The 13,933-nt window shown below is 27.6% G+C and overlaps 2 protein-coding genes across 2 annotated transcripts, besides 12 other annotated features; one reads left to right on the forward strand and one right to left on the reverse strand.

Annotated features, from left to right (window-relative positions):
• Window positions 1–444: part of a mobile genetic element that runs on past the window's edge.
• A 343-nt stretch (window positions 445–787) lies between these two features.
• Window positions 788–816: a mobile genetic element.
• Window positions 817–1,163: 347 nt separating this feature from the next.
• Window positions 1,164–1,213: a mobile genetic element.
• A 350-nt stretch (window positions 1,214–1,563) lies between these two features.
• Window positions 1,564–2,473: a mobile genetic element.
• Window positions 2,474–4,557: 2,084 nt separating this feature from the next.
• Window positions 4,558–5,397: a mobile genetic element.
• A 230-nt stretch (window positions 5,398–5,627) lies between these two features.
• Window positions 5,628–5,665: a mobile genetic element.
• Window positions 5,666–9,113: 3,448 nt separating this feature from the next.
• Window positions 9,114–9,951: a mobile genetic element.
• Window positions 9,952–10,419: 468 nt separating this feature from the next.
• Window positions 10,420–10,448: a mobile genetic element.
• A 262-nt stretch (window positions 10,449–10,710) lies between these two features.
• Window positions 10,711–11,133, reverse strand: TVAGG3_1072100 (gag-polypeptide of LTR copia-type retrotransposon (UBN2 2) family; the record flags this gene model as incomplete). Its single annotated transcript, XM_051256411.1, has 1 exon — window positions 10,711–11,133. One exon carries the CDS (start codon window positions 11,131–11,133, stop codon window positions 10,711–10,713), a length of 423 nt encoding a protein of 140 aa, XP_051076378.1.
• Window positions 10,711–11,577: a mobile genetic element.
• A 343-nt stretch (window positions 11,578–11,920) lies between these two features.
• Window positions 11,921–11,949: a mobile genetic element.
• A 347-nt stretch (window positions 11,950–12,296) lies between these two features.
• Window positions 12,297–12,346: a mobile genetic element.
• A 347-nt stretch (window positions 12,347–12,693) lies between these two features.
• Window positions 12,694–13,602: a mobile genetic element.
• On the forward strand, window positions 13,180–13,602 carry TVAGG3_1072140 (gag-polypeptide of LTR copia-type retrotransposon (UBN2 2) family; the record flags this gene model as incomplete). Its single annotated transcript, XM_051256412.1, has 1 exon — window positions 13,180–13,602. One exon carries the CDS (start codon window positions 13,180–13,182, stop codon window positions 13,600–13,602), a length of 423 nt encoding a protein of 140 aa, XP_051076379.1.
• Window positions 13,603–13,933: the final 331 nt, after the last annotated feature.

Here is a 13,933-nt window from a genome sequence, read left to right on the forward strand (position 1 = left end):
ATCTGGTATTTGTATACACGCTAGGACTTTGCGGCTAAAATCGTCGATTATGCCATAAATATACTGGCCACGAACACCCCTAAAATAATGAACATCTGCGTGCCAGATAAGATTGGGTGAAAGCGCCCAATATCTTACTGCTGTTTCTGGCCCGGCATGCTCTAATCGCGTCTTGGTGAAATGATTTTCTTTGAAGTATCTGCGTACTTCTCTATAAGATAAATCAATTTGTTGTATCATAAGACGAAATGGTGGAAGTGAACTCAAAATAAGAGTAATTAGGTTATTTTGCCGACCAAATATATTTACAAGGCAAAATATCATATTACATGTCAACCTATTATCAGTATGTTTTGATAAAAAAAATTTATCAAATATCATATTAAAATTAACATCTATATCTATATCAATATCTACACTATAAATTTTTTTATTCAATATCATAGATTTCAAAAATTTATTTCAATTTTAAATTAATTTATGGTTTTCATCAAAATTGTTTTTTATTAAAAAGCATGTTTCACAATTTTTACGGTTTCTTTCAAAAGTTATAAAAAGAGAGTCAATAAGAAATTTCAACGCTTCAAGAAGGAATCAAAGAAATTGACGAAGTTCCAGAATTTTATTCAACAATTCTTAATCAATTAACAAAAACTATACCGAAACTTATCTTACCATCCAAATCAAATCACATTACATACGGAATAAACATTTAATCTTTTACCATTAAAATTATATTTATACGTTATTTAATTTTTTTACGTCTAAGTTGAATAGGATAATAGCCGAAGATATAAAGTAACTATAGTTTACAAGCTAAGGAACAAATCAGCATTGAAACTAAAAAATAACGTATTTGAATAATTTCGTAAAAAATTAGAATTACTCGATATTAAGCATATTGCTTTTCTATCATATATGCTTATATTCTACAATAGTGTTACCAAACATCGGGCAACATCATACGTATAATACAACTTTTTCGTACTTCTTTATCGAATTTAAATAGAACTAAGTTTTTATTTTAAATAAAAGAGAAATAATTCTAATTTATAATCTCATTATTAATTTATTCTCATTTTAATATTTCATCGATTTTTTATTATCGATATTCAATACAAATGAATTCATATTATAATAGTATCTAGTATAACTAGGTATTCTATCACAGTATTTCTTCAATTTATTATAATATTTCAGCATTTTTTAGTTTCAATGCTGATTTGTTCCTTAGCTTGTAAACTATAGTTACTTTATATCTTCGGCTATTATCCTATTCAACTTAGACGTAAAAAAATTAAATAACGTATAAATATAATTTTAATGGTAAAAGATTAAATGTTTATTCCGTATGTAATGTGATTTGATTTGGATGGTAAGATAAGTTTCGGTATAGTTTTTGTTAATTGATTAAGAATTGTTGAATAAAATTCTGGAACTTCGTCAATTTCTTTGATTCCTTCTTGAAGCGTTGAAATTTCTTATTGACTCTCTTTTTATAACTTTTGAAAGAAACCGTAAAAATTGTGAAACATGCTTTTTAATAAAAAACAATTTTGATGAAAACCATAAATTAATTTAAAATTGAAATAAATTTTTGAAATCTATGATATTGAATAAAAAAATTTATAGTGTAGATATTGAAATATAATATAAGATGTTAATTTTAATATGATATTTGATAAATTTTTTTTTATCAAAACATACTGATAATAGGTTGACATGTAATATGATATTTTGCCTTGTAAATATATTTGGTCGGCAAAATAACCTAATTACTCTTATTTTGAGTTCACTTCCACCATTTCGTCTTATGATACAACAAATTGATTTATCTTATAGAGAAGTACGCAGATACTTCAAAGAAAATCATTTCACCAAGACGCGATTAGAGCATGCCGGGCCAGAAACAGCAGTAAGATATTGGGCGCTTTCACCCAATCTTATCTGGCACGCAGATTTCATTATTTTAGGGGTGTTCGTGGCCAGTATATTTATGGCATAATCGACGATTTTAGCCGCAAAGTCCTAGCGTGTATACAAATACCAGATATGCTGGCAGCGACGACAGCGAACGTTGCGGCTTCCGCCTTCATTGAATTTGGCGCCCCTTATTGTTTCTGGACCGACAACGGTTCAGAAAATAGGGCGCCTTTCAAATCTACTTGATCTTTGGGGCGTCCAATGGCGGCATACAGACTCTCATTCTCCCTACCAAAATGGGAAGATTGAGAGATTCTGGCCGACATTGGAGCGCTGCCAAAGCATTCAGGCTATTCCTGCCTTTATTTGGGAGTACAATAATAACACACCGCATGAAGATCTCCCAATTAATCCATTAACTGGAACAAATTACACGCCAAATCAAATGTATCAGCTGAAACCGAAATACACAAATGCAGATACAGAAAGGTTGTGGCAAATATGGGATACAGATACAGGCATGACCGCTGTTGACACATTCACAGCGTAATAATAAACATAATTTTAATTTCATTTTTAACAAGTTTTTTTAAATGTATGTAATGAATAATTCATTAGAATATGATAATGCACATTGTAACAGAATAGAACAATCACCAAATTTTTTTTTTGAAATTAAAAAATAAAAGTAAAAAGTATAAAGTAATCTAACCAAAAAAGATATTTAAAAGAATTTTGGAAAAAAACAGAATAAGGATAATGATATTATTTTAGATACACAATCGATGTACTGAAGAATAATCCGGTAAAATGATGATATAAAATTAGATTAGTTTACAAGTAGCTAAAAGAATAAAACTATAATATAAAATAAATGAAGTTTAATGAAACAATAAAGGTTAAATAAATAATAAAGATTTTTATTTTATATCAGTATTGAGAAGAAGTAACAGCTGACACTTGGTAGACAACTTCTTTATGTCTAGAAAATTCTATCTTGCCTTTTATTTTTTCTCGCTGTGAAACGTATTCGGTCATTTTTTTAAAATTAATTTTTTGTTAGAGATAAGAGCTAAAACTCGGTAAACAACTTCTTTATGTCTAGAAAATTCTATCTTGCCTTTTATTTTTTTCTCGCTGTGAAACGTATTCGGTCATTTTTTTAAAAATTAATTTTTGTTAGAGATAAGAGCTAAAACTCGGTAAACAACTTCTTTATGTCTAGAAAATTCTATCTTGCCTTTTATTTTTTTCTCGCTGTGAAACGTATTCGGTCATTTTTTTAAAAATTAATTTTTTGTTAGAGATAAGAGCTAAAACTCGGTAAACAACTTCTTTATGTCTAGAAAATTCTATCTTGCCTTTTATTTTTTTCTCGCTGTGAAACGTATTCGGTCATTTTTTTAAAAATTAATTTTTTGTTAGAGATAAGAGCTAAAACTCGGTAAACAACTTCTTTATGTCTAGAAAATTCTATCTTGCCTTTTATTTTTTTCTCGCTGTGAAACGTATTCGGTCATTTTTTTAAAAATTAATTTTTTGTTAGAGATAAGAGCTAAAACTCGGTAAACAACTTCTTTATGTCTAGAAAATTCTATCTTGCCTTTTATTTTTTTCGCTGTGAAACGTATTCGGTCATTTTTTTAAAAATTAATTTTTTGTTAGAGATAAGAGCTAAAACTCGGTAAACAACTTCTTTATGTCTAGAAAATTCTATCTTGCCTTTTATTTTTTTCTCGCTGTGAAACGTATTCGGTCATTTTTTTAAAAATTAATTTTTTGTTAGAGATAAGAGCTAAAACTCGGTAAACAACTTCTTTATGTCTAGAAAATTCTATCTTGCCTTTTATTTTTTTCTCGCTGTGAAACGTATTCGGTCATTTTTTTAAAAATTAATTTTTTGTTAGAGATAAGAGCTAAAACTCGGTAAACAACTTCTTTATGTCTAGAAAATTCTATCTTGCCTTTTATTTTTTTCTCGCTGTGAAACGTATTCGGTCATTTTTTTAAAAATTAATTTTTTGTTAGAGATAAGAGCTAAAACTCGGTAAACAACTTCTTTATGTCTAGAAAATTCTATCTTGCCTTTTATTTTTTTCTCGCTGTGAAACGTATTCGGTCATTTTTTTAAAAATTAATTTTTTGTTAGAGATAAGAGCTAAAACTCGGTAAACAACTTCTTTATGTCTAGAAAATTCTATCTTGCCTTTTATTTTTTTCTCGCTGTGAAACGTATTCGGTCATTTTTTTAAAAATTAATTTTTTGTTAGAGATAAGAGCTAAAACTCGGTAAACAACTTCTTTATGTCTAGAAAATTCTATCTTGCCTTTTATTTTTTTCTCGCTGTGAAACGTATTCGGTCATTTTTTTAAAAATTAATTTTTTGTTAGAGATAAGAGCTAAAACTCGGTAAACAACTTCTTTATGTCTAGAAAATTCTATCTTGCCTTTTATTTTTTTCTCGCTGTGAAACGTATTCGGTCATTTTTTTAAAAATTAATTTTTTGTTAGAGATAAGAGCTAAAACTCGGTAAACAACTTCTTTATGTCTAGAAAATTCTATCTTGCCTTTTATTTTTTTCTCGCTGTGAAACGTATTCGGTCATTTTTTTAAAAATTAATTTTTTGTTAGAGATAAGAGCTAAAACTCGGTAAACAACTTCTTTATGTCTAGAAAATTCTATCTTGCCTTTTATTTTTTTCTCGCTGTGAAACGTATTCGGTCATTTTTTTAAAAATTAATTTTTTGTTAGAGATAAGAGCTAAAACTCGGTAAACAACTTCTTTATGTCTAGAAAATTCTATCTTGCCTTTTATTTTTTTCTCGCTGTGAAACGTATTCGGTCATTTTTTTAAAAATTAATTTTTTGTTAGAGATAAGAGCTAAAACTTTGCAGACAACTCCCCATGTCTAGCAAATTTAACATTCGTCTCCCATTTTTATATATTTGGTTTAGAATGTTCGAAAATGCGTAATATGGTCATTAATATTAATTAAAAAGAACCTTGAATTAATTCAATCTGATCTCACAAAATATTTTAAATTACAAACTTTGTAGTTTGAATAGATAATTAGTATTAAACTCAAATAACTAGTTTATTTTTGAATAAAAATTATTTGAATTCATTCAATTTTGTGAATTTCCCTTCAAAAATCAAGTTTAAATATCTTATTTGCCATATAATTATAAATACAATGAAACATATTCGAAATTGAAAAGAATGACTTTTTCTGTTCTTTCAATCATTCAATTTGAATTTTGCAATATTGGATTTCTCATTAAATAGCTATTAAAAACAACAAGCAATTTAACTTACATTCAAATTTATTTGTGTTATATTCAATCTTCTCAAAACTTATAATTTTCGGCTATAGCATGAGTATATGCTATATAATATAATAAACCTATAATAGTATCATTCTTTCAATTATTTGAAGAGAAAACCGAAAAAATCTATTTTCGGTCTATAACAAGGTTTATCCTTCGCTTTTAAGATCATTGAATTTGATTTTTACATAAAATAGTTATATATTAGAAAATAATATGAGTTTATGTGATATTATTTTTCAGAAGATTTTGTGTTCTTATTCAAAATTTTATTTTTTTTATTCAAAAGAATCCTTACAAAATATACATTTACTTTAATTAATATTTAAAAACGTGCTCTATCAAAAGTTCCAAAAATTCAATATTTTAGCTTTTCTGAGGTGTCACTTTTGATGAATTTCTGTTTACAACAGTTCATTCAGATTTTTTTCGTGAACCGAAATGACACGATGACGAAACCACTATACTTAGATTTGGTGACTACCTTATATAAAAACGATATGTGGTGTTTGGCCGGACGATAACCTCAAAAGATATGAATTGTGCACAGGTTCGATTGTTCCGTACCGAAATGCATCACTAGAAAAGTGACAAAAAGTGACACTTACTCTTATTTTGTGCGGCAATTTTTCTAAGTTATTTTGTTAAGCTAAATATGTTATATATCAAATCAGCTTTATAAATATTATAGAAAAGTTTATTTTTATTTTTATTTTTAATTATTATTATTATTATTTTTTAAATTAAAAGAAAACATTAGAATTATATGGATATATTTAAATTAATTATAAAAATAAAATTGAATATATTGAAGTTTGAGTTTATAGGTATACAAATTTTAGAGGCATTTTGGCTGAGAACTATGGTCTGCGAGGTACATAGATAGAATCAGTACCTCGCAGACTATAGTTCTCTATATGGCGCCGAAAATTTTTGGTGAAATGTCGTCGCATTTCACCAAAAATTTTTCGGCGCCATAGGAAGAATTGGAGGGTGTGAGATACTATTACATGCTATAGTACTCACACCCTCCAATTCTTAGCCAAAACGGCTAAAAATTGCTCACAATTTCAACAATTGTGAGCAATTTTCAGCCATTTTGGCTGAGAACTATGGTCTGCGAGGTACATGGATAGAATCAGTACCTCGCAGACTATAGTTCTCTATATGGCGCCCAAAAAAAAATTTATGATTGTTTTTTATCAAATCTTATCCATATTATTCTATTAATGTTAATTATATTTTATCAATTATATTTTTTTAAATAATAAACACAAAATCCACTAATTTAAAATTGGCGCCAAATGTCACTTTTGCTAGTGATGCATTTCGGTATGATATAGTGACAACTTTACGTGTCAGATTTTATGAAAATAAGGTATTTATCACAAATATATAATCAATATAATTATATTATAGAAGGCTATTTAATAAATCTATATTTATTATAAAATGATATTTAAAAAAATATGTATAATTATTGAATTAATTTTTGATAAGGAGTCAAAAAATTTTTGACAAAATTGAAATATATTTAAGCTAAGAATTGGTGGTGTGAGATACTATTTCATGCAATAGTACTCACACCCTTCAATTCTTCCTATGGCGTCGAGAAAATTTTGGTGAAATGCGACGACATTTCGCCAAAATTTCTCGACGCCATATAGAGAACTATAGTCTGCGAGGTACTGATTCTATCTATGTACCTCGCAGGCTATAGTCCCCAGCCAAAATGGTTAAAAATTGTTGTGCATGAAAAATAGCATGACTTCACTTCTGATAAAAAGTGACAGTATTTGACAGTGTTTGACATCTATTTGTCATATTTGAAAAATGGAGAATAATGATGTAAGGTATACACTAATTAAAATTATTTGAGATGAAAATTTGAAGTGAAAATAAAATTTTATTTTTTTTAAAAAAAATCATTAATATGTGATGTTTTAAATTTGTTATTATTAATTAATATCTGAAACTATTGAATTATAACAGTTTATATGTTCTCAATTTAAAAAAAATTGTGAAGAATTTATATTTTTGGAGAAGGGTGTTTAACATTTGTGAGTGAGAATGCAAGTAGAAGTTTGGTGTTTTAAGGCTAAGTTAATATAGATTTGCTATTGCTATATATGTGAATATGTTGTGTTATAATACAAGATATAAAAATATATTATTAAAATTTTCGACGCCATATAGAGAACTATAGTCTGCGAGGTACTGATTCTATTTATGTGCCTCGCAGACCGTAGTTCTCAGCCAAAATGGCTAAAAAATGGGTGCAATGTAAAAAATTGCACCCAATTTTTAGCCATTTTGGCTAGGAATTGGAGGGTGTGAGTACTATCGTTTGTAATAGTTTCTCACACCCTCTAATTCTTCGTATATACACATTATAAAATCATTCAAAACGATACACATATTTTCTAAAAAACAATCCGAAAATTTTATTATGATAATTTATTAAACTTTAATCTAATTCTTAAACCAATTGAATATATCGAATAACACAATTAATTGAATACATCTTTTGAAATTGAAAAGAAAAATTAATAAAAATAAAAAACTGAACTTTATTAAATAAAGAAAAGGTATGAAAAGAAGTTTGAAAACAATAAAAAAATAATGTGATTGTTGATAAACGATTTTTATTTCGACAATTATTAGAAAGGATTATGATAGAGTTTGTAAAATATGTTCGATCTGTGTATGTCAAATCGTGCCAAGTTAAGTATACTAGGGACACAAATTGAGACGAGAAAAGCAAATTGAGAGGAAAAAACCGTTCAAAATGTTGTAAACTTTTGAATTTTAGCCCAAAAATCGCGTTCTTATTTTTGACCTATTCAATTAATAATTTTAGTTTAAATAAAAAATAATTGTTTAGTCTAACGACGACATTCTTTTGGAATAGGAAACAAGATGATTTAAAGGTGCACCCGTATATACGTTTATTTGAGAGGAGGAGGATTACCCTCTCAATTTTGAGGGATTCGTTAGTTTATTTTCTCGATGAATATGCAATAAAATTTGATTTTTACCTTATCAATATACTTCATATAATATACACATGTTCATGTAAAAACTTTTTTCCAAAATCCTCAGGAATTAAGGGATTTTTGAATTTTAATAGGGTTGCTAGATTCCCGACGATAGGTGTCTTGGAAGATTTGCCTGGTGTCATCATAGTGTCTTTAAATCAATAATTTTATTTTCGAGTTAGTTTTATCGATTTTTCAATAAAAAACATTTCTAAAACAAGAAAATAAAACGATAAAATATTTATATTTTATATAAGGATCTTATATATTTAAAATAAATATCATTTTATTTTTTTCATTGGTGTCTGTCAAACCATAATACACTATTCAAAAATTCAATGTGTCTTGCGGCTTCAAAAGACACCTTCAAATTGAATGATAGCACAGACACTATTGAGTTTTACCCATTTTATTTAGTTTTTACCCTTTTTATTTTTAAGAATTAATGAATAAAACAGCCGTTTTGCTATAACCTCAATCACTTTTATTTATTATTTTAAATATTATTTAATTTTATTATTTGAATAGGCAAACTTATATTTGAGAAGCTCAATTTGAGACCACTTAATACATTGAAATATCATAAATATTGAAATATTAAAAAGTGTATTTCAAAATATTGAAATTATAAAAATTTATAATACTGAAATTGAGACAAATTAATAAATTCAATGTGTTTTTTTGAAATAACTCTCAAATATTATTTTTTTGTTTATTTAATGATGAATAAATATGATTGCTTTAGTCAATCATAAAAACTAATTCAAGTTTAAAATAATGAAAGGATAATTTAATCGTTTTTTAAAATACAATTATTTTTTGTTATAGACCGAAAATAGATTTTTTCGGTTTTCTCTTCAAATAATTGAAAGAATGATACTATTATAGGTTTATTATATTATATAGCATATACTCATGCTATAGCCGAAAATTATAAGTTTTGAGAAGATTGAATATAACACAAATAAATTTGAATGTAAGTTAAATTGCTTGTTGTTTTTAATAGCTATTTAATGAGAAATCCAATATTGCAAAATTCAAATTGAATGATTGAAAGAACAGAAAAAGTCATTCTTTTCAATTTCGAATATGTTTCATTGTATTTATAATTATATGGCAAATAAGATATTTAAACTTGATTTTTGAAGGGAAATTCACAAAATTGAATGAATTCAAATAATTTTTATTCAAAAATAAACTAGTTATTTGAGTTTAATACTAATTATCTATTCAAACTACAAAGTTTGTAATTTAAAATATTTTGTGAGATCAGATTGAATTAATTCAAGGTTCTTTTTAATTAATATTAATGACCATATTACGCATTTTCGAACATTCTAAACCAAATATATAAAAATGGGAGACGAATGTTAAATTTGCTAGACATGGGGGAGTTGTCTGCAAAGTTTTAGCTCTTATCTCTAACAAAAAATTAATTTTTAAAAAAATGACCGAATACGTTTCACAGCGAGAAAAAAATAAAAGGCAAGATAGAATTTTCTAGACATAAAGAAGTTGTTTACCGAGTTTTAGCTCTTATCTCTAACAAAAAATTAATTTTTAAAAAAATGACCGAATACGTTTCACAGCGAGAAAAAAATAAAAGGCAAGATAGAATTTTCTAGACATAAAGAAGTTGTTTACCGAGTTTTAGCTCTTATCTCTAACAAAAAATTAATTTTTAAAAAAAGACCGAATACGTTTCACAGCGAGAAAAAAATAAAAGGCAAGATAGAATTTTCTAGACATAAAGAAGTTGTTTACCGAGTTTTAGCTCTTATCTCTAACAAAAAATTAATTTTTAAAAAAATGACCGAATACGTTTCACAGCGAGAAAAAAATAAAAGGCAAGATAGAATTTTCTAGACATAAAGAAGTTGTTTACCGAGTTTTAGCTCTTATCTCTAACAAAAAATTAATTTTTAAAAAAATGACCGAATACGTTTCACAGCGAGAAAAAAATAAAAGGCAAGATAGAATTTTCTAGACATAAAGAAGTTGTCTACCAAGTGTCAGCTGTTACTTCTTCTCAATACTGATATAAAATAAAAATCTTTATTATTTATTTAACCTTTATTGTTTCATTAAACTTCATTTATTTTATATTATAGTTTTATTCTTTTAGCTACTTGTAAACTAATCTAATTTTATATCATCATTTTACCGGATTATTCTTCAGTACATCGATTGTGTATCTAAAATATATCATTATCCTTATTCTGTTTTTTCCAAAATTCTTTTAAATATCTTTTTTGGTTAGATTACTTTATACTTTTTACTTTTATTTTTTAATTTCAAAAAAAAAATTTGGTGATTGTTCTATTCTGTTACAATGTGCATTATCATATTCTAATGAATTATTCATTACATACATTTAAAAAAACTTGTTAAAAATGAAATTAAAAAATTATGTTTATTATTACGCTGTGAATGTGTCAACAGCGGTCATGCCTGTATCTGTATCCCATATTTGCCACAACCTTTCTGTATCTGCATTTGTGTATTTCGGTTTCAGCTGATACATTTGATTTGGCGTGTAATTTGTTCCAGTTAATGGATTAATTGGGAGATCTTCATGCGGTGTGTTATTATTGTACTCCCAAATAAAGGCAGGAATAGCCTGAATGCTTTGGCAGCGCTCCAATGTCGGCCAGAATCTCTCAATCTTCCCATTTTGGTAGGGAGAATGAGAGTCTGTATGCCGCCATTGGACGCCCCAAAGATCAAGTAGATCTTGAAAGGCGCCCCTATTTTCTGAACCGTTGTCGGTCCAGAAACAATAAGGGGCGCCAAATTCAATGAAGGCGGAAGCCGCAACGTTCGCTGTCGTCGCTGCCAGCATATCTGGTATTTGTATACACGCTAGGACTTTGCGGCTAAAATCGTCGATTATGCCATAAATATACTGGCCACGAACACCCCTAAAATAATGAACATCTGCGTGCCAGATAAGATTGGGTGAAAGCGCCCAATATCTTACTGCTGTTTCTGGCCCGGCATGCTCTAATCGCGTCTTGGTGAAATGATTTTCTTTGAAGTATCTGCGTACTTCTCTATAAGATAAATCAATTTGTTGTATCATAAGACGAAATGGTGGAAGTGAACTCAAAATAAGAGTAATTAGGTTATTTTGCCGACCAAATATATTTACAAGGCAAAATATCATATTACATGTCAACCTATTATCAGTATGTTTTGATAAAAAAAATTTATCAAATATCATATTAAAATTAACATCTATATCTATATCAATATCTACACTATAAATTTTTTTATTCAATATCATAGATTTCAAAAATTTATTTCAATTTTAAATTAATTTATGGTTTTCATCAAAATTGTTTTTTATTAAAAAGCATGTTTCACAATTTTTACGGTTTCTTTCAAAAGTTATAAAAAGAGAGTCAATAAGAAATTTCAACGCTTCAAGAAGGAATCAAAGAAATTGACGAAGTTCCAGAATTTTATTCAACAATTCTTAATCAATTAACAAAAACTATACCGAAACTTATCTTACCATCCAAATCAAATCACATTACATACGGAATAAACATTTAATCTTTTACCATTAAAATTATATTTATACGTTATTTAATTTTTTTACGTCTAAGTTGAATAGGATAATAGCCGAAGATATAAAGTAACTATAGTTTACAAGCTAAGGAACAAATCAGCATTGAAACTAAAAAATAACGTATTTGAATAATTTCGTAAAAAATTAGAATTACTCGATATTAAGCATATTGCTTTTCTATCATATATGCTTATATTCTACAATAGTGTTACCAAACATCGGGCAACATCATACGTATAATACAACTTTTTCGTACTTCTTTATCGAATTTAAATAGAACTAAGTTTTTATTTTAAATAAAAGAGAAATAATTCTAATTTATAATCTCATTATTAATTTATTCTCATTTTAATATTTCATCGATTTTTTATTATCGATATTCAATACAAATGAATTCATATTATAATAGTATCTAGTATAACTAGGTATTCTATCACAGTATTTCTTCAATTTATTATAATATTTCAGCATTTTTTAGTTTCAATGCTGATTTGTTCCTTAGCTTGTAAACTATAGTTACTTTATATCTTCGGCTATTATCCTATTCAACTTAGACGTAAAAAAAAAATAACGTATAAATATAATTTTAATGGTAAAAGATTAAATGTTTATTCCGTATGTAATGTGATTTGATTTGGATGGTAAGATAAGTTTCGGTATAGTTTTTTTAATTGATTAAGAATTGTTGAATAAAATTCTGGAACTTCGTCAATTTCTTTGATTCCTTCTTGAAGCGTTGAAATTTCTTATTGACTCTCTTTTTATAACTTTTGAAAGAAACCGTAAAAATTGTGAAACATGCTTTTTAATAAAAAACAATTTTGATGAAAACCATAAATTAATTTAAAATTGAAATAAATTTTTGAAATCTATGATATTGAATAAAAAAATTTATAGTGTAGATATTGATATAGATATAGATGTTAATTTTAATATGATATTTGATAAATTTTTTTATCAAAACATACTGATAATAGGTTGACATGTAATATGATATTTTGCCTTGTAAATATATTTGGTCGGCAAAATAACCTAATTACTCTTATTTTGAGTTCACTTCCACCATTTCGTCTTATGATACAACAAATTGATTTATCTTATAGAGAAGTACGCAGATACTTCAAAGAAAATCATTTCACCAAGACGCGATTAGAGCATGCCGGGCCAGAAACAGCAGTAAGATATTGGGCGCTTTCACCCAATCTTATCTGGCACGCAGATGTTCATTATTTTAGGGGTGTTCGTGGCCAGTATATTTATGGCATAATCGACGATTTTAGCCGCAAAGTCCTAGCGTGTATACAAATACCAGATATGCTGGCAGCGACGACAGCGAACGTTGCGGCTTCCGCCTTCATTGAATTTGGCGCCCCTTATTGTTTCTGGACCGACAACGGTTCAGAAAATAGGGGCGCCTTTCAAGATCTACTTGATCTTTGGGGCGTCCAATGGCGGCATACAGACTCTCATTCTCCCTACCAAAATGGGAAGATTGAGAGATTCTGGCCGACATTGGAGCGCTGCCAAAGCATTCAGGCTATTCCTGCCTTTATTTGGGAGTACAATAATAACACACCGCATGAAGATCTCCCAATTAATCCATTAACTGGAACAAATTACACGCCAAATCAAATGTATCAGCTGAAACCGAAATACACAAATGCAGATACAGAAAGGTTGTGGCAAATATGGGATACAGATACAGGCATGACCGCTGTTGACACATTCACAGCGTAATAATAAACATAATTTTTTAATTTCATTTTTAACAAGTTTTTTTAAATGTATGTAATGAATAATTCATTAGAATATGATAATGCACATTGTAACAGAATAGAACAATCACCAAATTTTTTTTTTGAAATTAAAAAATAAAAGTAAAAAGTATAAAGTAATCTAACCAAAAAAGATATTTAAAAGAATTTTGGAAAAAACAGAATAAGGATAATGATATTATTTTAGATACACAATCGATGTACTGAAGAATAATCCGGTAAAATGATGATATAAAATTAGATTAGTTTACAAGTAGCTAAAAGAATAAAACTATAATATAAAATAAATGAAG

Source organism: Trichomonas vaginalis (assembly GCF_026262505.1).
Source record: "Trichomonas vaginalis G3 chromosome Unknown ctg_88, whole genome shotgun sequence".
NCBI lineage: Eukaryota > Parabasalia > Trichomonadida > Trichomonadidae > Trichomonas > Trichomonas vaginalis.